General features: G+C 39.5%; 1 protein-coding gene and 1 long non-coding RNA gene across 6 annotated transcripts in view; one reads left to right on the forward strand and one right to left on the reverse strand.

Annotated features, from left to right (window-relative positions):
- Positions 1 to 1,458: 1,458 nt before the first annotated feature.
- LOC149091552 (uncharacterized) lies at positions 1,459 to 10,629 on the forward strand. The gene is made up of 2 exons (XR_016196864.1): positions 1,459 to 1,773; positions 10,548 to 10,629. It is a non-coding gene; the product is annotated as an uncharacterized LOC149091552 (long non-coding RNA).
- An 11,157-nt stretch (positions 10,630 to 21,786) lies between these two features.
- Positions 21,787 to 23,451, reverse strand: part of LOC108657969 (uncharacterized) — a 28,820-nt gene continuing 27,155 nt past the window's right edge. For 2 of the 5 annotated variants that reach the window (XM_089260492.1, XM_089260489.1), the window contains 3 exons: positions 22,338 to 22,627; positions 22,143 to 22,288; positions 21,787 to 22,088 (listed from right to left, as the gene is read on the reverse strand). In XM_089260492.1, the coding sequence (XP_089116618.1) occupies positions 21,832 to 22,088; positions 22,143 to 22,288; positions 22,338 to 22,627 (693 nt within the window). In that variant the 3' untranslated portion in view covers positions 21,787 to 21,831. Of the gene's footprint in view, positions 22,089 to 22,142; positions 22,289 to 22,337; positions 22,628 to 23,451 lie in introns of those variants that run through there. The other 3 variants (XM_089260491.1, XM_089260490.1, XM_089260493.1) reach the window with 3 other exon arrangements.

The raw sequence follows: 23,451 nt of genomic DNA on the forward strand, positions 1-23,451 counted from the left end.
TCGTGTATACCATACGCAGTACGAGTTTGCTTTATTTTTTCGATAACTCATCCGATAACTTTTTTATCGAGAATAATCGAAAAATTTATTTTGTTTTTTGAGCCTCATCGGAGTACTATTAGACGTAGAGACTTCAGATTTACTGCGTATATATATATGATGAATACAAACATTTTGTAATCATTTTGTAATTCGCCCCCAATTTGTAAAAAACGTATTTCAAGTACTAGAGACCTGTGCTTTAGAATGTACACACATTTTGACCATATAATTACGCCCTGAAAGTTTCATTAAGTATCGTATGTTTATAAAAGAAGTTATTCACCAAGTAAATTCTCATACTATTGTCCACACTGCAGCGCAGCCCAAGCGCAGTCACTGCTTACTGCGCAGTTAGCAGAGCGCGGGCGCGTGAGGGTGGATGCATGTAAATGTATGTGTGCGTGCATAAAAGAAGTGCAGAATGATAAGAATATCAGCTTCGAGCGTTCAGGGTATCTCCTAGTCGAGCAGTCTCGACTAGAGTCTTCTTACTTGTTTTTTTTTTTTTTTTTAAATTGGCATCACTGTAGAGAATTGTGCTTCGGAATATACACACAACATTTAAGCAATATGATTACGTTTCATAAAGATCGTACGTCTAGAAATAAAATTATTCAACGAATAAATTCTCAAAATATTACCAACATTGCAGCGCAGCCCAAGCGCAATCGCCTGTATATCTGCGTGTGTGTGTGTGCGTGTGTTTGTTTGTATGCGTGTGTGTGTGCGTGTATTTTTTTTTTTTTTTTTATATAAGTTAACAACAAATATATTCTTCAAGTTAAAAACAAAATATTCTGCATTGCAACAAAACCCAATGGGAATTGTTGCAACACAAATAAAACGTAACAAGCTGATCAGACCAATAAGCCAAAACTGCTGACACCATGTAGCGGACTTCCTGAACACGCCAACCAGAGCTCCAGCAATTCTAAGAAGAATTGCACAACGGTTCAACAACACCACGAGCGACGCCGCTGCCAACGTCGTCGACTGAACCACAGCTTAGCTAGGGATAGAATTGATTTAAGTAATTTAGCTGCAAATTTGTTCTTGAATAAAACGGATTCCGTTTCAGCAATAAAATATCTTTTTTTACCGTTTTAATAAAGAGAGAACTTAACTGGCGCCCGAGCAGGGACCGGCTTCGCGCGCAATACAGCAAAACGTTTAGTACGTGCGTGATACTGCAAGTTAAAAGCAGAGTCGGTTTAAATAAGACGAAAATTCGATCGCGTTACAACACAGCAAAACGCCTGTACGCGCGCGACCGAAAATCAATAAAGCAACTCACGTCGCGTAACTTCGACGTTCGGTGAAATTCGTTAAAGGTAGTCTGGAACGTGATTACCCATCGGTGGACGGTAATCTTGTACGGCCCGCCCACAGGATACTTCAACGGACACTGGTTCCGGATCAGGAGTGAAGACCGCCACATCAGCCCTATTGTAAGTTAGAAATATAAGGATACCAAACTAACAAAACTAAAACATACAAGTGTAATACAATATAATAAAATTTAAGAAAAATCAAAATTAAATAAGTGTAATAAAATATAAGAAAAGTTTTTGAGAAAAATAAAAGTTAAACAAATTGAAGAAAATTTAAGAAAAATTTTGAGAAAAATAACGAGAAAAAATAAAATATTAAGAAAACAAAAAATAAAAAAAGCGTAAAGCGATAAAATTTGACAAAAGTAGTATAAAATAACCCAACTTTGCGATTCCCAAGGTGTAACGAGTTACGTTATCAAGCGCAGATGGTAGAATAGGAGGGTTGGTGCAGTGCACGCGCTGGATCCGGCCATTGAGTCATCGGGACGGGGAAGAGGGTATGAAGAGGGGAACTGCAACTCCTAGCGCTGCCAATATATATCTATAAATAAAAATTCGTGTGCAAACGACTATCACCGGCCACTTGTTTAGAATAGAAAGAGAGAGAGAGAGAGAGAGATTGGAAAGAATTAGACACACACAAACATACATGTCCAAGCTGGGTCTCGCTGCGCAAGCAATTATGTGCTTGCTCAGCGAAAGTCGGCCTTCGATATTAAGGCGACCGCCCGTGCCCTCCCTACCTTGGTCGCTGGCTACCTGCCTATATTGTCAGCGACCCCATCCCCAGCTTGGAGAGCTAAACACCTATCAAAACGCGCCGCATGGCCTCAAAATAAAGAAACTTAGTTACACTTCATTAGATTTACTATAAACAAAATAATTATACATTATTGCTTTGGGCAGAAGGCAGAAGAGCAAATAAAAAGCGATAGGAGAGCTTTTAGAGAGCTTTTTCTCTCAGCATTAGATCAGCTGATCAAATTCAATATGATGCGTGGGAAAGAAGATTATTGCTTATGCATTATGTTTTTTTCTAATGCAGCTGTTATGACCGCTGACAGAAAATAATAAAAATAATTGTGTAATGTTAAATATGAAATGAGTCGTCACTTGCAGCAATATCCCGCGATGAAAGCGCTTCCATTTCGGTGAGGCTGCAATATGTGCTAAATTTTGAAAATGAATCTAACTACCAACAAAATATATAATGCATAAAAAAAGAAAACGAAAGCGGATAGTGACAACGAAAGAAGTTACGATAGAGAGAGTTTAGCTAATAAGAAATTTTCATTGGGAATAGGTGTATAGTTAGGATTAAGAATACATAATGTCTATAGCTTATCGACTATGATTAACCTAGATTATTTTATTGTATAATTATTATTTATTCACTCCAAACGGTGCAAAAAAATATAAGTCCAGTGACTAGTTAATACTGGCAAAAGCTGGCAAGATAGCTGTGCCCTTTTTAAATAAAATTGTGGTACGTGTGTGTAGCAGTGACAGTGTAGACGCGTGGCAGATGCGAAGATATTATGTATTTTCAGCTAGACAATGTGCATATGTATGTAGCTGCGTGCAGTTGTAGATATCCAGGCAGCGCGATGAACTAAACATACGTTGCGCGGCTGCGAACCCAATTGCACGCTGTCAAAAAGAAATTAAATTTTAGGCTGGGTGCCAAACCTGCAAAGAGGTTTGTGCATAAATTGGACATAAATAATTGTTGCTTTTCTTTTTTTTTCTTTTGTTTTATGGCCTTAAAGGATTTGGCTTACCACTTATTAATTTGGCACTTTCACAAAAAAAATTTTACTTTTAATTTCAATTTTCATAATTCTCACAACTTTGCACGGTGAAATTTTTAGTCAACCTTTGTGGTCGGTGGTTGAGATTGCAAAGCCAAAAGGAAATATGGCCGATCCCATGAGGCGGCAAGTCATCGCTTGGGAACAGTTTTTTATGGCCTAGGTGAGAGTGACAATTTCTCCTGTTATTAATCCAGATTTGGGATTGCCACATCCGTGATCGCGTGATCAACTTTTCTAAGCCACTCCAAGCTCAGCGGATTGCCTACTTTTAGGCTGCTTCTTTTTTTCTATTCCAGCGCCACTACAAGACCCCCCCACCAAAATCACACTATAGGGTGATTCGCGCTGGACTCTGCGATTATTGTTTTAGGTCTTTTGCATGGTATTTACCAATCAAGCGACCCTGCAAATCTTCAATTTCATAATAACTATTGCCAAGTTTTTTCTTAATTCTTGCATTTACGAAATTCGGAGCTAGTTTCGCATTGAAGCCCCGTACAAAGTTACTTTGTTGAAAATTACGCCTGTAAACTTCCTGACCTACCACAAATGAAACATCGCGACAACGCATATTATATGTGTTCTCGTTTCGAGTACGTTGTTGTTGCATGCAATCTTTTGCCCTGTCGCGTATAAGATCAAATGAATCGTCGCGATTAAATTGAATAGCGCGATCTTCTAAGAAGTTCAAGTTACGTAACAGTTTATACGTGGATGCATTGGTCACCATATTTTGGCCAAAGGCGATTCGATAAGGGCTTGTGCCGATAGCCGAATGTACGTCTGAACGCAGAGCGCAACAGATAGAGCTAAGATGCGCGTCCCAATCTTTTTGGTCAGGCGCAATATAAGATTTTATTGCTGCTACCACCGATCGGTTGACTCGCTCCGAAGCATTTGCTTGTGGAGAGTAAACGGCCGCATATGTATGACTAATTCCATACTTTTGTAATAATACGTTGAACACCTGAGACTTGAACTGTACACCATTGTCAGAGACTATAGTTTCGGGAACTCCGAAGCAATGAAACAAATCCTGCTCTAAATAGTCTGTGATGGCGTCGGCAGTCAAATTTTTTACGGTTTCAAAAAAGGAAATTTCGACAGATGGTCTAAAACAACAAATACTCCTACGTGCCCGGAGCGGCTTCGCGGATATGGACCTAGAAAGTCAACATAAAGCTTTTGGAACACTCGTTGCGTTGAGCCTGATTTTCCTAAGGGTGGACGTAGTGTATAATTTGCAACTTTCGCAATTATTAACGAATTTTTTTACATCCACTGCCATCTTTGGCCAATAAAGATATCGGCGTAGCTTATCTAGCATCTTGTTTATGCCTCGATGAGAAGCTAGTGGAGGCTCGTGGGCCTTCTTAAGGACTTCTGGAACCAGCGATTGGGGAACCCAAAGTTTCCAACACAAATCATCGGCTACTTTCTCACCCAACGCGTGATCGGCTCTCCGATATATATAATCGTTAACTACCTTCACATCTGGTGATCTAGATTGGTTGGCTAATATTTTGGCTTTAAGTTCTTGATAGTCAGATGTCTTAAAATGATCTGAGTCGAGATCCACTAGACAATCGGCTGAAATTGCAGACACATCTTCTGTGTACACTCGCGATAAAGCATCTGGTACAATGTTTTGACTGCCTTTTCTATGGACTATTTTAAAATCATGGCCCTGAAGTTTTAAAGCCCACCATGCTAACCGAGAACTCAAGTCATTTGAGACATGAGCCATTTTAGAGAAGCATGATCTGTGACTACATAAAATTTTTGTCCTTCAACGTAAGCTATAAATTTTTGTATCGCTAAAATAGCTGCCAGACATTCTTTTTCCGTTACGGAATAATTCCTTTGACAACGGTTAAGTTTTCGAGACATAAAAGCCACCGGTACCTCTTCATTATTGTCTGTTACCTGGACTAACACAGCACCAACGCCTGTATGGCTGGCATCGCAGTGTATAGAGAATGGTCTGTCAAAATTTGGACTATGCAAAACTGGAGCCGTACTAAGCTTCTCCTTGAGTTCTTCGAACGCTTTTTGAGCTGATTCACCCCATACAAATTTTTGTTTATGTTTCAGCGTGTCTGTTATGGGGGATGCAATGGTGGCATAGTTCTGAATAAATTTATTATACCATCCCGTCATACCTAAAAACCGCCTAACTTGGTTGACTGACCTCGGGACTGGGAATTCTGTAATAGATACAATTTTATCAGGGTCTGTGCTAACTGTGCCATTGCCAATCACATGACCTAAATATTTTACCTCTTTGAGACAGAAATTACTTTTCTCGATATTGATGGTCAAACCTGCTGTTTTTATGTGATTTGCCAATTATTTTAGGACATTTAGATGCCGTTCGAAAGTATCCGATACTATCAACAATCAATCTAAATAGATAAAAACTTCGCGACGCAGATTAGTGGGTATTATTTTATCCATTAACTTGGACACTGTGTGTGGAGCATTACAAAGCCCAAAAGGCATAACAGTGTATTGATACAACGGCTACCAGGTACGCTAAATGCGGTTTTATCGCGTGACTTCGGCTCTAGTGGAATTTGCCAAAAAGCATCTTTTAAGTCTAAGCTGGTTATGAATTCAGCTTTTGGTAACCTACTAAGAATACCATCAATGAACGGCATAGGATATGCATCCTTAATGGTAACCGCATTAACACGCCTGCTATCTAAACACAAACGAACCCTTCCCGGTTTGCGAACTAACACAACTGGAGAAGACCAAGCGCTTTGTGACTCCTCTATCACGCCTAATATAAGCATTCTGTCCAGCTCTTCATACATTAACTTTTCTACTGCAGGTGAAACTGGATAATGACGTTGCCTAATTGGAGCGGCTCCGGCGACATTAATCTCATGCGAAAGAAGAGTTGTTCGTCCCAAGCCCAGTTTAGCAAAAGAAGGGAACATGTTAACGTGTTGCAGCAGCAATTGATGCTGCGTGACTGTAAGTGGCTTTAGGTTGCGATCCTCTAAAGAAGACAAATTATTAACTGTGGGCACCACCTCCAGTGGAAGAAGATTAAATTGGGTCCAAAAATCGATCCCTAAATATAAATCTTGAGATAAGGAGGGTACTATATAAAATGTCAACATTCTAGCTTCATTTTTAAATTTGATTTCTGTAGTGATTTTGCCTATTATATTCTGCGCCTTGCCATCTGCAGTACGTACAGCAGAATTCAGAGGCTTAAATAAAATATTTGAATTAAGAACATGATTACAAAATTCACCACCAATACAGCTTATGGAAGCGCCTGTGTCCATTAGGCCAGTAATACTCTTTCCTAATAAACTAACATTTGCATATGGCCTAATATCTTGAGCGTTTGCTATCACAGCTAACATTAGCTGCTTCTGCTCTATCTTATGACGTTTTTTTGCTGAGATGCGACGTAGTTGAGAGCGAGATTTGGAGTTTATTTGTGTTTGTATTGTTTCGGAATGGGCATCGTAAAGTTGTGAGGTCGTAATTGGGTTGAATATCTACATATGTGTTGGTTGATGTCGACTTCATTTGTTTGCGTGCACTGGTCGACGGTGTACGGGCTGACGAGTTTTTTGAATGCTTGTTGCATTTCATGCACGAAGGCTTATACGTGTCGGGTTTGCCACAACCATAACAAAATACTCGACGTTCCGCAGTACAATCTTGGTACCTGTGCCCTGTTGCATTACAGTTCCAGCACAGTAAATTTACTGCTGATACTTCTGGATTATCTACGTCCTCATCCGAAGACTCGTGCTCTATTGCCATTCCATTAACTGAGCGACGTGGCATAGGTATAGGATGCGGCCGAGAAACTAATGGTTTGCCAATCGTTTGCAAGAAAATTTCGCGTGTGCGTACCAAATGTCGCAACTGAGCAACTCTTTCAATTCTCTCATAAAGAAGTTCATGCTGAATTTCAGGGAGCAAATTATTACGGAGAATTTGGAGTAGAGTTAACTCACGCAAGGGACTCGAAAGTTTGTCCGCAAGTGCTACGATGGCCGCCTATCGATAGCAGCTCGGATATGAAGGTCGGTTCTATCATCATTATCACTTTTGTGATAGCGACAGAACCAATCACTCGCACTACCATCAAAGAGGTTGCTAACGTATTTAGACAACAGCTCAAAATTGCCTTCTAGCGTCTGATGCGTTAGAGCTTCAGTTCGATATATGAAATCTTCTACTGACAAGGCCGTTTTGCCATTGAAACGAACCTTCCAATTCGAAATAATTTGGCTGATGCGATCTGGTCGCAAGTCCGTTCCTAATGACGTGAATCTATTGTTTGAATGGGTGCCAGATACAGTTGAGGCTGGTTGAAACTCTTGTTGGCCGAGATTGCTGGTATTATCTTGCACTGGCAGTATAGGACTGCGACTTGTATGCGGCTCTGCGGATGATAAAAGCAGTTTCTGGAAGCCCCTCTCTATCACCTGCGACAACGTCTCACTTTGCCTCAAAGAAATCTGAGCTATCAACTCTGTTTGCCGAAGTGAAGCGGCAAAATGGCGTCAGCTATTATTTTAGCCAAGTCTGGAGTAAGAGGGGGCGCCACTGAAGAAACCAAGGCTGGTGACGAAATATCGCCTTCAGACATATTGGAGGTGGCTGTCTTTCTTGCCTGGGATCTAGTTTTAGTTGCTACATTCGACCCTGATGGCTTATCCATTAAAGATTCTGTACTGACGGCAACACTCGGTAATCGCAGCGACTGTTTACACACTGGACAGACTGTCTTATTAGCTATCTTGGTGTTAAAACACGATTGATAAAAGGTATGGCCACAACTTGTTTTAAATAGCTGGCTTTCATTAATAATAGATTCTGTACAAATAAAACAGTTTATGATAGGCTCATCAGCCCGGGATAAATTTTCGCTACTACGCGTTAAAGGCATTTTCGAATCGATATAATTGGCAACTATATTGCAAGGAAATGGCAAGTAAGTCAAAAAAACTTAACTGACTATTAACTAGAAGGAATAATAAAGAATTAAATAATTCAGTTAAACTAACTAAAAAAATAAAAAAAATAAAAAAAAAAGGAACACAATAAATCGACTAATTGATAATTCCCTATAAAAGCATAAAAACTGAAGAAAGCAAACAAAATTAAATCCGCAAAACAGTAACTGCAAAAAAAATAGAATAATAAGTAAACCCAATTCAAAAGAATATTTCAATTACATACGATTTTGGGGTACCATGCGAACACATCCAATAGATAAATTTAGACGGGTACAAAGGTGCTAAGAAAGTAGAAAATTTTAGTAAAGAGTACAAAACGAAACAGAAGCAAAAATGACATAAACCATATTCATGACTAAAATTATAGTCCTTGAGGCGGCGATACCACAATTTCATTGCGCGGAGGATAATAGATCGTGTCCATTGAAATCCACATCCAGCTACAAGAATATGTAATATTAGGTACGCACGTCCCATTTAATAAACTGGAATACATAATTGCTTTTGCAAGTGATCCGAGACAAATCGAAGAGATAAAATAAGTCAGCTGATAATGAATCGATTGTTGTCGGGGCTGCCGGACTGTCTGGCCCCACGTTGGGCACCAAATAAATATATGATTTTAAATTAATTCTGTAACGAGTTACGTTATCAAGCGCAGATGGTAGAATAGGAGGGTTGGTGCAGTGCACGCGCTGGATCCGGCCATTGAGTCATCGGGACGGGGAAGAGGGTATGAAGAGGGGAACTGCAACTCCTAGCGCTGCCAATATATACATTTATAAATAAAAATTCGTGGGCAAACGACTATCACCGGCCACTTGTTTAGAATAGAAAGAGAGAGAGAGAGAGAGAGATTGGAAAGAATTAGACACACACAAACATACATGTCCAAGCTGGGTCTCGCTGCGCAAGCAATTATGTGCTTGCTCAGCGAAAGTCGGCCTTCGATATTAAGGCGACCGCCCGTGCCCTCCCTACCTTGGTCGCTGGCTACCTGCCTATATTGTCAGCGACCCCATCCCCAGCTTGGAGAGCTAAACACCTATCAAAACGCGCCGCATGGCCCCAAAATAAAGAAACTTAGTTACACTTCATTAGATTTACTATAAACAAAATAATTATACATTATTGCTTTGGGCAGAAGGCAGAAGAGCAGATAAAAAGCGATAGGAGAGCTTTTAGAGAACTTTTTCTCTCAGCATTAGATCAGCTGATCAAATTCAATATGATGCGTGGGAAAGAAGATTATTGCTTATGCATTATGTTTTTTTCTAATGCAGCTGTTATGACCGCTGACAGAAAATAATAAAAATAATTGTGTAATGTTAAATATGAAATGAGTCGTCACTTACAGCAATATCCCGCGATGAAAGCGCTTCCATTTCGGTGAGGCTGCAATATGTGCTAAATTTTGAAAATGAATCTAACTACCAAAAAAATATATAATGCATAAAAAAAGAAAACGAAAGCGGATAGTGACAACGAAAGAAGTTACGATAGAGAGAGTTTAGCTAATAAGAAATTTTCATTGGGAATAGGTGTATAGTTAGGATTAAGAATACATAATGTCTATAGCTTATCGACTATGATTAACCTAGATTATTTTATTGCATAATTATTATTTATTCACTCCAAACGGTGCAAAAAAATATAAGCCCAGTGACTAGTTAATACTAGCAAAAGCTGGCAAGATAGCTGTGCCCTTTTTAAATAAAATTGTGGTGCGTGTGTGTAGCAGTGACAGTGTAGAGGCGTGGCAGATGCGAAGATATTATGTATTTTCAGCTAGACAATGTGCATATGTATGTAGCTGCGTGCAGTTGTAGATATCCAGGCAGCGCGATGAACTAAACATACGTTGCGCGGCTGCGAACCCAATTGCACGCTGGCAAAAAGAAATTAAATTTTAGGCTGGGTGCCAAACCTGCAAAGAGGTTTGTGCATAAATTGGACATAAATAATTGTTGCTTTTCTTTTTTTTTCTTTTGTTTTATGGCCTTAAAGGATTTGGCTTACCACTTATTAATTTGGCACTTTCACAAAAAAAAATTTTACTTTTAATTTCAATTTTCATAATTCTCAACCTTGCACAGTGAAATTTTTAGTCAACCTTTGTGGTCGGTGGTTGAGATTGCAAAGCCAAAAGGAAATATGGCCGATCCCATGAGGCGGCAAGTCATCGCTTGGGAACAGTTTTTTATGGCCTAGGTGAGAGTGACAATTTCTCCTGTTATTAATCCAGATTTGGGATTGCCACATCCGTGATCGCGTGATCAACTTTTCTAAGCCACTCCAAGCTCAGCGGATTGCCTACTTTTAGGGTGCTTCTTTTTTTCTATTCCAGCGCCACTACAAAGGGACCCTCCAAAGTAGAAGGGAAAAACCAGCCACTGGTCTTAATATAAAATAAAAATAAAAAAAAATTTATTGTAATAAAAATTTATTTATATAAATTAATTTGTACTAACGATACTAACATCAATAAATTCAATCAGAAATTCCCCTGTAAACATAAAACAATAGATAAAAGCCACAATAAGAGGCAGTTAATAACGTATGGCTAACGAAAATATTTGATTAGGCCCCCAGTGTTAGTCGAACAACCCCAAGTAGGTGCACATATTATCAATAGACAGCAACAACGACATATAGACCGCCAGAACGAACACTTACAGAAAAGAGGCATAGCGAATAACGCAGAACAGCTGATTGCAGCCACTGTCGCTCAAATCTTGACAGCACAACTTCCGACGCTAGTGAGACAAATAGTTAACCCTTCTAGAGAATTCAATGACGTGGACGATCAGACCATAAATGACAATCAAAATTTAAACGACCTTAACAGAGTACCAGACATTGTCAAAAGTCTTAGGGAATTTTCCGGCAATAAAATCGAATTTACCTCATGGAAAAAGAGTGTGGATCGCATACTCTCCATATATGCAAGCCAAGTTGGATCACCAATGTACTATGGCATTTTGCATACCGTGAGAAATAAGATCATCGGCCAAGCCGACGTGGCCCTCGAATCGTACAATGTACCCCTTAATTGGAACTCCATCTCCAAGTGTCTCACACTGCATTATGCAGATAAAAGAGATATAAATACATTAGAGTACGAGATGACTATGTTAATACAGGGCAACAACCAGACAGTAGAACAGTTTTATCAGGTTGTCTACAACCAGCTGAATTTAGTACTGAACAAGGTAGGATGTATGGAACTCAATAGAGAGTCGGAAATACTCATGACGAAAATGTACAGGGAAAAAGCATTAGACACTTTCATCAGAGGTTTGAGAGGAGACTTGCCACGTATTCTTAGCATAAAGGAACCAGCAGACCTTCCCTCAGCCCTCCATTTATGTTTTAAATTAGAAAATCAGAACTATAGAACAAACAGCCTTCAATAAAAGCCATCAAACAGGTCACAAAAACGTAGCTCGAAACGCAACACCACCCATGTTACCACCGCGTATGGTTCATTACGCACAAAATTCCCCTCAGATGATGAGAACGGTACCAATTGGTTTCAGAGCCCAAATGCCAACACAACCTGCATGGCCAAATACCATGAATAAGGGACACCAATACTATAGACAACAACCTTACCAAACCAAACCTCATCAGACAAACGTACCGCCCCGACCATTAGCACCCAAACCACAGCCACGCCCCGAACCAATGGACGTTGACAAAAGCATACAAACACGGAGGATAAATTACATGAACAGGCCAAATTTTGAACTATGGAAAAGACCCCCACCAATAGTAAATACAACAGATAAAAGACAAAGAAACTTTAATATTCAATCAGGAGGGGAATATCCCGACAATGACAACCACAACACTTACATAACCATGGAAGAATACGGACAGGCCATCGAAAGCTACGAGCAACAGACCGAACACGAACAATCACTACAAGAGTACGCACAACAAATAGAACAAGATGACGACGAACAAGAGAGCCCCATTGAACATGCTAACATTAATTTTTTAGAATAACTTGCTCTTCGCTTCCTTACATAGAATGTAAGACAAAAAGCGGAGAGATACTTAAAATACTAATAGACACAGGTTCAAATTACAGAAATTACATACAGCCCAAACTAGTTTCTAACCCGATTCCCAATCAAAAGCCTTTCGAAGCCGTAATCTCTTTGACAGACAAGATATTCAAGTAAAATTTTTCCTATTACCTACGTTAAAAGCATTTGACGCAATTCTGGGCAACGACAGCCTTAAAGAACTAGACGCTGTAATCTACAGCAGCAAAAACCAACTAATAATTAAAGATACCATGTTTATACCTCTTAGACAGAAAAAAATCGAGGCAGTTAGCACTGTCATACCACGGACAGATCACATGACCAGCGAACAGAAACAAAAACAAGTAAGAAAGCTCTAGTCGAGACTGCTCGACTACGAGATCCCCTGAACCCTACAAGCAACTGATATTTCAATAATAATTAGCACCCACACACGCACTCATGCAAACAAATACACGCACACACACACACTCACATATACAGGCGATTGCGCTTGGGTTGCGCTGCAGTGTTGGCAATATTAGGAGAACTTATTTGTTGAATAATTTAATTTCTAGACGTACGATCGTAATGAGGGGGTGGATATATGGGTGGGGGATAAATTTTAACAAAAACCGAAATTGTATAAAGTTCAACTTAATATACATTTTAAATTTGGAGACTCTAGCTTGCAAGATGTAGGAGATATAATTATTTAAGTGATCTTCGATAAGGTTTTTTATCGATAAAAAAGTATCGGAATGAGTTATCGTTTTTTAGTGATAAACTCGATATGCGCGTGATATATACGGACATTTAAAAAAAAAGTTTAAGTCTCTAGCTCTTATATCTTCTGAAATCGACGCGTTCAAGCATACGGACGGACGGACGGACAGACAGACGGACAGGGCTGAATCGACTCAGCTCGTCGCCCTGATCAAGAATATATACACTTTGTGGGGTCTGCCACGCCTCCTTCTGCCTGTTACATACATTTCAACAAAACCATTATACCCTGATTTTGCGGTGAGCTCTTTTGTGTATTTTTAGTATATGTTCGTCCTGTTCTGTTTCGTTAGTCAAGTCCTTCACTTGTGTCTGGGTGAATCTGATTTTATAATTCCTAGAGTGTTTGGGGTATATTTGTTGAATTTGGTTCATGATTTCTGCTGACGTTATTATTCCGTTAATTACAGAAGGGTTTAAATATTTTTTTAATATCTGAACTGGGTTATTTTCTGTGAGCTCTTGTCTAGTTATTAGGTGTCTATGGAAAGTTGGGAAAGGAATTTGGAATTTGTAGTCGTCTGTGTTTGCTTTGTTTAAGAATATTTGTTTCTTGAATACGTTTTTCGGGACCTCCATACTAGGTATTAAGTTATGGCTTGAACTTTCTGCGCTATGCTGAGTGGATGTTACTGAATTTATTTGGTTTATGGGTATTCTTGACAATGCGTCTGCTACTGTGTTATCCCTGCCTGGTTTATAAAAGAGTTTATAGTCAAACTCTTCTAGGTACGTTTTCCATCGTTTGATTCGAGCGTTGCCATTCCAACTGCTAGGCGAATGTGTAAGTGGTTGATGGTCTGTGAATATTTGTATACCCTGAACCCATTGAAAATGGGAAATCAGGGTATAATGTTTTTGTGTAAAAGTATGTAACAGGCAGAAGGAATCATCGCAGACCCCATAAAGTATATATATTCTTGATCAGCACGACGAACTGAGTCGATATAGCCCTGTCCGTCTGTCCGTATGAACGCCGAGATCTCAGAAGATATAAGAGCTAGAGAGCTGAAATTGTGTGCATACTCGTATATACCATACGCAGTACGAGTTTGCTTAATTTTTTCGATAACTCACCCGATAACTTTTTTATCGAGAATAATCGAAAAATTGATTTTGTTTTTTGAGCCTCATCGGAGTACTATTAGACGTAGAGACTTCAGATTTACTGTGTATATACATATGATGAATACAAACATTTTGTAATCAACAGATTTTGGATACCACGCCCCCTTTGCCCCCAATTTGTAAAAAACGTATTTCAAGTATTAGAGACTTGTGCTTTGGAATGTACACACATAATTACGCCCTGAAAAAATGCAAAATGCCATAGTACATTGGTGATCCAACTTGGCTTGCATATATGGAGAGTATGCGATCCACACTCTTTTTCCATGAGGTAAATTCGATTTTATTGCCGGAAAATTCCCTAAGACTTTTGACAATGTCTGGTACTCTGTTAAGGTCGTTTAAATTTTGATTGTCATTTATGGTCTGATCGTCCACGTCATTGAATTCTCTAGAAGGGTTAACTATTTGTCTCACTAGCGTCGGAAGTTGTGCTGTCAAGATTTGAGCGACAGTGGCTGCAATCAGCTGTTCTGCGTTATTCGCTATGCCTCTTTTCTGTAAGTGTTCGTTCTGGCGGTCTATATGTCGTTGTTGCTGTCTATTAATAATATGTGCACCTACTTGGGGTTGTTCGACTAACACTGGGGGCCTAATCAAATATTCTCGTTAGCCATACGTTATTAACTGCCTCTTATTGTGGCTTTTATCTATTGTTTTATGTTTACAGGGGTATTTCTGATTGAATTTATTGATGTTAGTATCGTTAGTACAAATTAATTTCTATAAATAAATTTTTATTACAATAAATTTTTTTTTAAATTAAATTTTTTTTTATACCCTGAACCCATTGAAAATGGGAAATCAGGGTATAATGGTTTTGTTGAAATGTAAATAACAGGCAGAAGGAATCATCGCAGACCCCATAAAGTATATATATTCTTGATCAGCACGACGAGTTGAGTCGATATAGCCCTGTCCGTCTGTCTGTCTGTCCGTCCGTCCGCCCGTCCGTCCGTCCGTCTGTCCGTATGTATGAACGCGTCGATCTCAGAAGATATAAGAGCTAGAGACTTCAACTTTTTTTTTAAATGTCCGTATATATCGCGCGCATATCGAGTTTATCACTAAAAAACGATAACTCATTCCGATATTTTTTTATCGATATAAAACCTTATTGAAAGTCAGATAAAAAATTATATCTCCTACATTATTATAGCTAGAGTATCCAAATTTTAAATATATATTAAGACGTATTTTATACAATTTCGGTTTTTGTTAAAATTTACCCCCTCCCCCTAAATCCACCCCCTCACCCTCATCTTTGTAAAAGTCGTATATCAAATACTAGAGACTTGTGCTTCGGTATACACATACATTTAAACATTATGATTACATTCTGAAAGTTTCATTACGATCGTACGTAAGCTTGAAAGATGTAGGAGATATAACAAAACCATTATGCCCTGATTTCCCATTTTCAATGGGTTCAGGGTATAAAAACGTTTGACATTTATAGACTACTCGTAATAATGGCGATGATGGTACAACCTATCGAACCGAATATGGACATAACGAATCATACGGAAGCACAAACCGTAACGATCTACGACGGACTAGGCAAAATACAAACAACGACAACAAGAATCATTCACATTATTAACTTAGGCAAAATTAAAGAAGCTTTAGAACAAATAGAATTTCATACGGAAAAAGATTTAAAATTTAGCAGTTTATACCACACCTTGCAACACGAAATTAACCAAACTCACTTGACTTTACGCACTATAGAATACGACATTAACAAGAGAACCACAAGGGCTATTAATATGCTAGGCAGAGCTTGGAAATACATAGCAGGCAACCCAGATCATGATGACTTCGTGCAGATAGAAGAACATATTAATAAAGTCATTGATAACAATAACAAACAAGTAATAATAAACTCACAGTTAGAACAAAGAATAAATAAGTTGACCACAGTTACCAATATCCTTACAAACAATATAAGGAAAGATAGATTCACACATGATATAGCAGAAAGTTTACAGAACCAAGTTAGATTGATCAAAGAGGAGGTTATCAATATAAAATATGCCATATAATGGGCAAAAGTTAACGTAATAAACGCATTTTTACTAAAAAAGGCAGAAATAGATTAAATAAAGAGAATCTTCAAAGCTGGTAGAATGCCTTCATTGTCTGTAGAAGAAATGTTAGAATATTCAGACGTGGCCATATATACTACTACTTTGTTTTATGTAATAAAAACACCTAACGTAGAAGAAACTGATCATGAAAACCTAATTGTGAAACCAGTCGTAAGAAATAACGTTATCATAAATATAGAGTATAAAGGAATATTGCCTCGAAAAAATGTAATGTTTGGAATTATAAAAAATTGTAAAAAATATAATAACATTAAGATTTGTTCAAAAAATAACATTGTCAACATTAGCAATAGTACATGTTTGCCTAGGCTCCTCAATGGAGAAAAGTCGCTGTGTGAGTTCAGTAACGCCGAGCATGTGGAACCCATCGAAGAAGTGGCCAACGGGGTGCTGATCCTCAACAACTTCGATGGAATGGTGACATCGACGACAACAAGTACATGGTTAAATGGCACCTATGTCATTCGCTTTACCAACGAGTCCATTTCAATTGACAACCGGACTTTCAACAATCTAGAGAGCAGCACACTGAGAGTCTGCTCCTCGATAATCCAGATGACACCAGAAGAATCGAGACGAATCCAAATTCTATCACTAAAGGCTTTGCAGGCATTACACATCAACAATAGCCAACGACTAGAACACCTAAAACTTACGACACATGCAATATCGTCCATAATATTGGTCTGCATAGTCGTGATAATCATTGTCATTGCCTTCCTCTACACAAAGAGGGCGAAAAAAATTACGTTACAATTGGACAATAGCCAGATAAAGAAAGTAACAGAGGCACCAAGACGAACCATAGAAAACATACAGTTCAACGACATTCCCTTCTTTTAATGATCGCTTGAGGACAAGCTCAAATCAAAGGGGGAAGAGTTAACAACAAATATATTCTTCAAGTTAAAAACAAAATATTCTGCATTGCAACAAAACAAAATGGGAATTGTTGCAACACAAATAAAACGTAACAAGCTGATCAGACCAATAAGCCAAAACTGCTGACACCATGTAGCGGACTTCCTGCACACGCCAACCAGAGCTCCAGCAATTCTAAGAATTGCACAACGCTGCCACGCCGCTGCCAACGACGCACAGTGGAGCCTTTGCTCATTTTGCGTTACAAAAATCATAACTTTTAAACCAAGCAAGATATTTCAAATATTTAAAAAGCATTCGACAGAGAATTCTTCAAGCTATAAATAAACCAAAATACAGGGTGATGCGTTAACAGGGTGCTTCACAGTTTTACCTCAAACCTGAAAAATGTGATTTTTGTCCTAAAATGTATGTTTTTGTATGAAAAACTACAAATTTTTTTTGTTGATATTGATTTTATTTAAATTATATTCAATAAATATAACAAAACAAATTAAAAAATAGAAAAAAATAAATTTAAAAAAAAATTTTTTTTTTTTTTGAATTTTCTGTAAAGTAGTTTTGCCGTCGGCATTTCTACCTACGGCATGCAGCTGCATGCAGATTTGACCTTTTTATGCCGACTTTGGGTTAGTTTTTTGCTATAGAAACCCGGGGTGGGGCATGGTGGCAGCAACAGTTTTTTTTATATTAAAGAGGACATATTCAGAAACACGTGTGTATAAATTGAACTTTGAACTCGGCGGAACTCAAAAGATATAGACTACTTTAGGTAAAAAAAATGGTCAAATTTAGAGGTTTAGTAAATTTAAACCAGCTCTGCAATGAAAAGTCGTATTAACTTAATTTTTTGTTTATTCTATTAGTAATAATCCATTCTTTAAATCGCAACCAACACTGCAAAAATTGGTGAAAGATTTTTCCTACAATTCTATTGACAAGTGGGATATTTTTCACAAAAACTCGCTGCTTTTCACAACTTTGCCACTTTCCCAAATTTTGAAGGGCTATAACTACCCTTAAAATTGACCGATTTTCAAAAATCTTTCGGCTACAAACCAGTAGATCGATTTATTTTCATATGACATCAACTTTTTCAAAATCGCTTAAAGTACCTTTTTTGATTTTTGCCACGCTATTTCGGCAAAGGCTCCACTGTGCGACGTCGGCTTTAAGTAATTTAGTTGCAAATTTGTTCTTGAATAAAACGGACTGCGTTTCAGCAATAAAATATGTTTTTTTTTACCGTTTTAATAAAGAGAGAACTTAACTTTTATATATATTTGTTTATTAACAACTTTATTTACAAAAAAAAAAAAAAATTTGAGTGTGTTTAGGTGGCCAAGGATAGCGCACGATGCTTGCGGGACGGCCGTAAAGCATTGCTTCGCAAGCACTTTGCACTCCCTTAGCTTGGGATATCTCGTCTTCGCTCGATTCTGCGAAGCTCCATCATGATTGTGGTCGCGAAGGTGCTTTCCAAGCTGCCTCCGATTCCAACATCACGTTGACCATGTTGTCCACTCTAATGGAGCGGCCCAATGCTTCTTCCAGACTACGCCTCTCCTCTAGGAAGCGTCCACATTCAAATGAGACGTGGTTGGCGTCTTCCATCAGACCTCATCCGCACCAAGAGCATTCGTCGGTTTCATCGTGGCCAAAGCGTAGCTCGGCGTTGCAATCGCCCTTGCCCATATTGGCGCAGCGTAGAGGATGACGGACCTTATGACGCTCATTAGAAGGAGACGCCGTTGCTGTTTTGGGCCCCGCGTGTTAAGCATAATTCTTGAGAGAGATCTACAAGAATCAGCTGCCTTTTTATGCACATTCTCTAAGTGGTCGCGGAAAGTTAATCTTGTGTCTATCATGACACCAAGATACTTAACGCCCTCCTTGACGCAATGGTCACGCTGCCGATCTTTATATTGGCAGTTTTCATTCTTTTGCGACTGCTGACTAGGACGGCTTCGGTTTTGTGTGCCGTTAGCTCGAGCCCAACTCCTGTCAACCAGCTTCGTATGCGATTGATACTTGCACTGCACATATCCTCAGTATCTTTAAGCTCCTTGCCTATGGCGACGACAGCTACATAGGAGAGGCCCCAGCACTGAGCCTTGGGGTACTCCAGCTGACACTGTATGAGTTTGGGGACCCTCTCTCGTGTTGTATACCAGTGTTCTTCCTCTGAAGTAGCTTTTTATTATCTCTTTTTAAGATATTTAGGGATATTATATTGTGATAGCGCATCCAGTATCATATCCCAACTAGCTGTGTTGAAGGCATTCTTTACATCCAGGGTCGCAACAATGCAGTATTGCTTCGTTCCGTGCCTTCATCTGGTGCCTTGGATGGCGGAAGTTGCCAGGCCAACAACTTTTTCTAGCGCATCAGTTGTTGACCGGGCCTTCCGGAAACAAAATTGATTAGGTGACAGGCCTCGGGCGCTAGCAGTAGAAGTCTCCAGTCTAGAGCAAACCAGTTTCTCAAACACCTTTCCGATAATGTCTAAGAGGCAAATTGGTCTATACGACGATGGCTCTTCCGGTGGTTTGCCAGCCTTGGGTAGAAATACCAGGTTCTGCGATTTCCATTTTGCAGGGAACGCCTCCTGAATTAAACATTCATTGTATAATTCGGCAAACGTGCAAGGGTGCAAAGCGAGGGCTAGCTTTAGCGCACGATTTGGGATCTCGTCCGGCACTGAAACTGTGTTAGTTCTAAGACCTCTGAGAGCTACTAATATTTCTTCGTCTGTAATTAAAAGAATTTGCTCGTTGAGCTCTGGTCAGCAGCCTCGGACATAGGGGCATGAATGGAGCTTATCCGTTCTGGAAAGAGCGTTTCCACAATCGATTTAAGCTCCAGACGATCCGTCGGCTGCACCTGTTTACCTGCGTATAGTATTTTAACTACTGTCTTATATGCCCTGCCCCAAGGGTCATATTCGGCTGAGTCGAACAACTCTAGAAAGCACTCTCTTTTGCTTGCCCGAATGGCCTTCTTCAACTGTCTTCTAGCTGCCTGGTAAGCTAATTGTTTTTCGAAAAACGTAGACCTACCCCGAGCCCGTTGATAGCTTCTTCTCGCCTGGATGCATTTGCGTCGAATGTCACCTATTTGTGCATTCCACCAATACGTAGGCTCTTGTTGTCGCGTGAACTGCTTGCGGCGTAACATGCTGCTATTGCAGGCACTCTGTATTTGGGCCACCATTTGGCATGCTCTGGCCTCAGCATTACCAATTGTGCCCAGAGACTGAATAGCCAGCCGATACGGTTCTCTCCACAAGGTTAACGCCCTGGCAGGTGCCTCACCTATTGTGAACAGAAGTGCCGTATGATCGCTGCCCGTATAGCTATCGCAATGGGTCCATGTTGCTTCCCGAATGAGGGATGAAGTGACAAAAGTGATGTCAATAACATCCGTATCCAGCCCGACTGAAGGTGACCAGTGGCCAGTGATGACCAGTGCTAGATGTCGCGAATATCTCTAGTAGGATACGGCCTCTGACATTTGTTGTGTGGCTACCCCATTCTAACGCCCATGAGTTAAAATCTCCTGCTCTAATGCTCTATGGCATAACATTTCATTTTACGTGCAGCTTCACGATAGGATGGGCACCTGAAGCTACCTTTCCGGACGCAGAGGCTATATTTCGGTGGCTTGGTGCATGCTTTTTCACAGAGACCCATCTCTCCACACCTGAAACAGGCGACCTTTAAGTCACAGTCGCTGCCGCAGTTGGCTGCCATATGACCGTAATCGAGGCTCTTGAAAAAGCGTTTAGGCTAATCACGGCTCGGATGAGGCATACTACCCATCCTATTCGGAAAGCTCGAGCAGAGTTTTAGCTTTTTCTTTGGGTAATGAGCTAAACTTCAATTCAACCTTGATTGCCTCCGAGATCTCCTCTTTGCTCGCTAACTCATCTAGATCACGAATCTCAATTTGAGCCGATTCGGTAAGTGTTTTAACTACCGTTCGGTCGCCATGGTCTTGCTACAGCTTCGTGCAGAGCCTCAGCGCTATGCTCCGGCTTCAATTGCAATTAAGTAATTGCAACAAAAGGTCCCCCTTAGCTGTCTTCCTAATGCCTTGAACGTCGGCGCTCAGATGCTTTAAATTTGGGTCGGTCTTGACTACACGAAGCATGTCCGCATAGCTACAACCACCTATGCCTGAAATTGCAATTGCGTCAGTTCTGGGACGTTTTTGCATAGGCTTGCGTCCTTTAAGAACTGTCCAGCTGCTCGGGTTTGTCTGTCGACCTGACTGGTTTGGATTTTCGGCTGTAGCCCGCAGAGCCATTGGCTCTTTTGGTTTCGCGGGACTTTTATTAGGCCTCGATTTCTTTGAGGGAGTTTTCCTCTGCTCGGAGGCAACTTCCCTTGACCGCTTGGGCGTATTGCTACCTGTAATCGCTCTAGCGCTAGCTTTCTCCACTACTGTGTGTGTGAGTGTGTGTCGACTAGAGCTTTCTTACCTGTTTGGTACAAATTTTTTTGTTTCACAAATTTTTTGTTCTTTGTTAGTCTAAAAAGCCATACTTACTGCAAATAATTAAAAATAAATCTATCAATTACAACAAAAATGCTTATGTTCCGGAACGGCTATACATTTTTGATATTATATGAATATCAAAGATTTTTTATTTTAAAAACGAATAATTTGGAATACTGCAAATTTTGATGGAGTACAAGAGATCAATTGAGAGACTTCCGAGTATGTGCTTTGCTTTCTCGACGACTATCGATGCCTCTTACACAAGAAAAACGATCATTTCCAGAAATGCACGTTTCGACAAATTCGATTATTTGTGGTGATTGAAGCTTCTCAGCAATTAAAAGTGCTTTTTTCAAAGATTCACTTATACCTTCAGTTTTATTTAAAGATGCATTCGACTTCACAGTGATAATAATGCTTAAGAAACTCCATATATTACTGTTGCATAGCTCTGCTTCTAAATATAAATAACGTTATAAGATGAATCGTTGAAACAAAACATTGTACAAACCCTGCAACGCTTTGCGAGCAACAAAACAACACTCGTCATAGTGATTTGACTGAAGATGAATGCATGCGATTTTATGAAGTAAGTACGCTTTTTCAATCGAATATTTAGAAAATACCATGCGTTTCTCCAAGCGAGATATCAGTCGTCTGAAAAACAAAACTACATTTTATTGCTTAGCAAAATAAAAAAACTTACTTGGATTTTATAATTGTGGGGTCCACTGACTCTTGATCTTGATGTGTGGATCGATCTCCGAAAACAAATGTGTTTATTTCTTTAACCTTATGCGGATTATAATGCAATAATTGCAGAACTGGGTTTTTGTCACCGATTCGAAAGTTTTTAGGTACAACATATTGTTCGGATAAAGCTAAACCCAAAGTATTGTAAACATCATTGATAAACTCAATCTTCCATGGCATAATTCGATTGGTTTTCAGTACTGTATAATCTCCCATTACCTCCTCGATATAATTTGAAAGTCTCTGAAACAAAATATGTTTTATATATTATTGTAGCAGCTACAAAGTATATACAGAGACTCACAGCTTATTTCGTGCAGTGGTATAGAACAATTTTAGAGCCATATCCTCGCTAAACCAGTAAGGATATCCAAAAAAAAATTCATTATGTACTAACGCAATTTATTTTATTTTTTTCTGTTCTAACAAATAACATTTAGAACTAAATTAACTGGCCTTTTCCATGTCACAGCTTATTTCGTGCACTTCACTTTCAATGACTTAATTGTACAAAAATTTTTAAATTTGGATTTTTTTGAAACCCCGAACCCATTGGAAATGGGAAACCAGGGTAAGGAGGCGTGGCGGACCCAAGCAGAAGGAGGCGTGGCGGACTCCACAAAGTGTATGCATACGGGCTGAGTCGCCATAGCCCTGTTCGGAAGTACCGTTTTAGCGGGGCGACAGCGTTGTGTCGCTGTCGCCGAGTGAGGTTCGAGAGTAGGCACAAAGAATAATTGAGAGACACAAGTTAGTTGCGTCAAAACTCGCTGCGCCAAACGATGACCGACAATAATACTGTTCCGACATATACATATATATAAGTTAACACGCGCACGGCCGGAGTTGCTGATGGAGCAATTGCACCGGATACCGTGTGAAAGAATCGCGAACCTGACACTACTGCGCCTAAGTGGCCTGATCCTCGTTGGGAAGCGTCCACTCAGCGGTCTGCAGGCAGTGACAGCTATATAAATCTATTTATGTTACTTTAAGCTTTAGTTAGTTAGTAGCGATTCAAACGAGTCGAAAATATAAAATAATCAACAGAAATAACTTCGGCTTTC

The sequence above is a fragment of the Drosophila navojoa genome, chromosome 4, assembly GCF_054131105.1.
Source record: "Drosophila navojoa isolate 15081-1374.11 chromosome 4, UAZ_NAV_1.0, whole genome shotgun sequence".
Taxonomy (NCBI): Eukaryota; Metazoa; Arthropoda; class Insecta; order Diptera; family Drosophilidae; genus Drosophila; species Drosophila navojoa.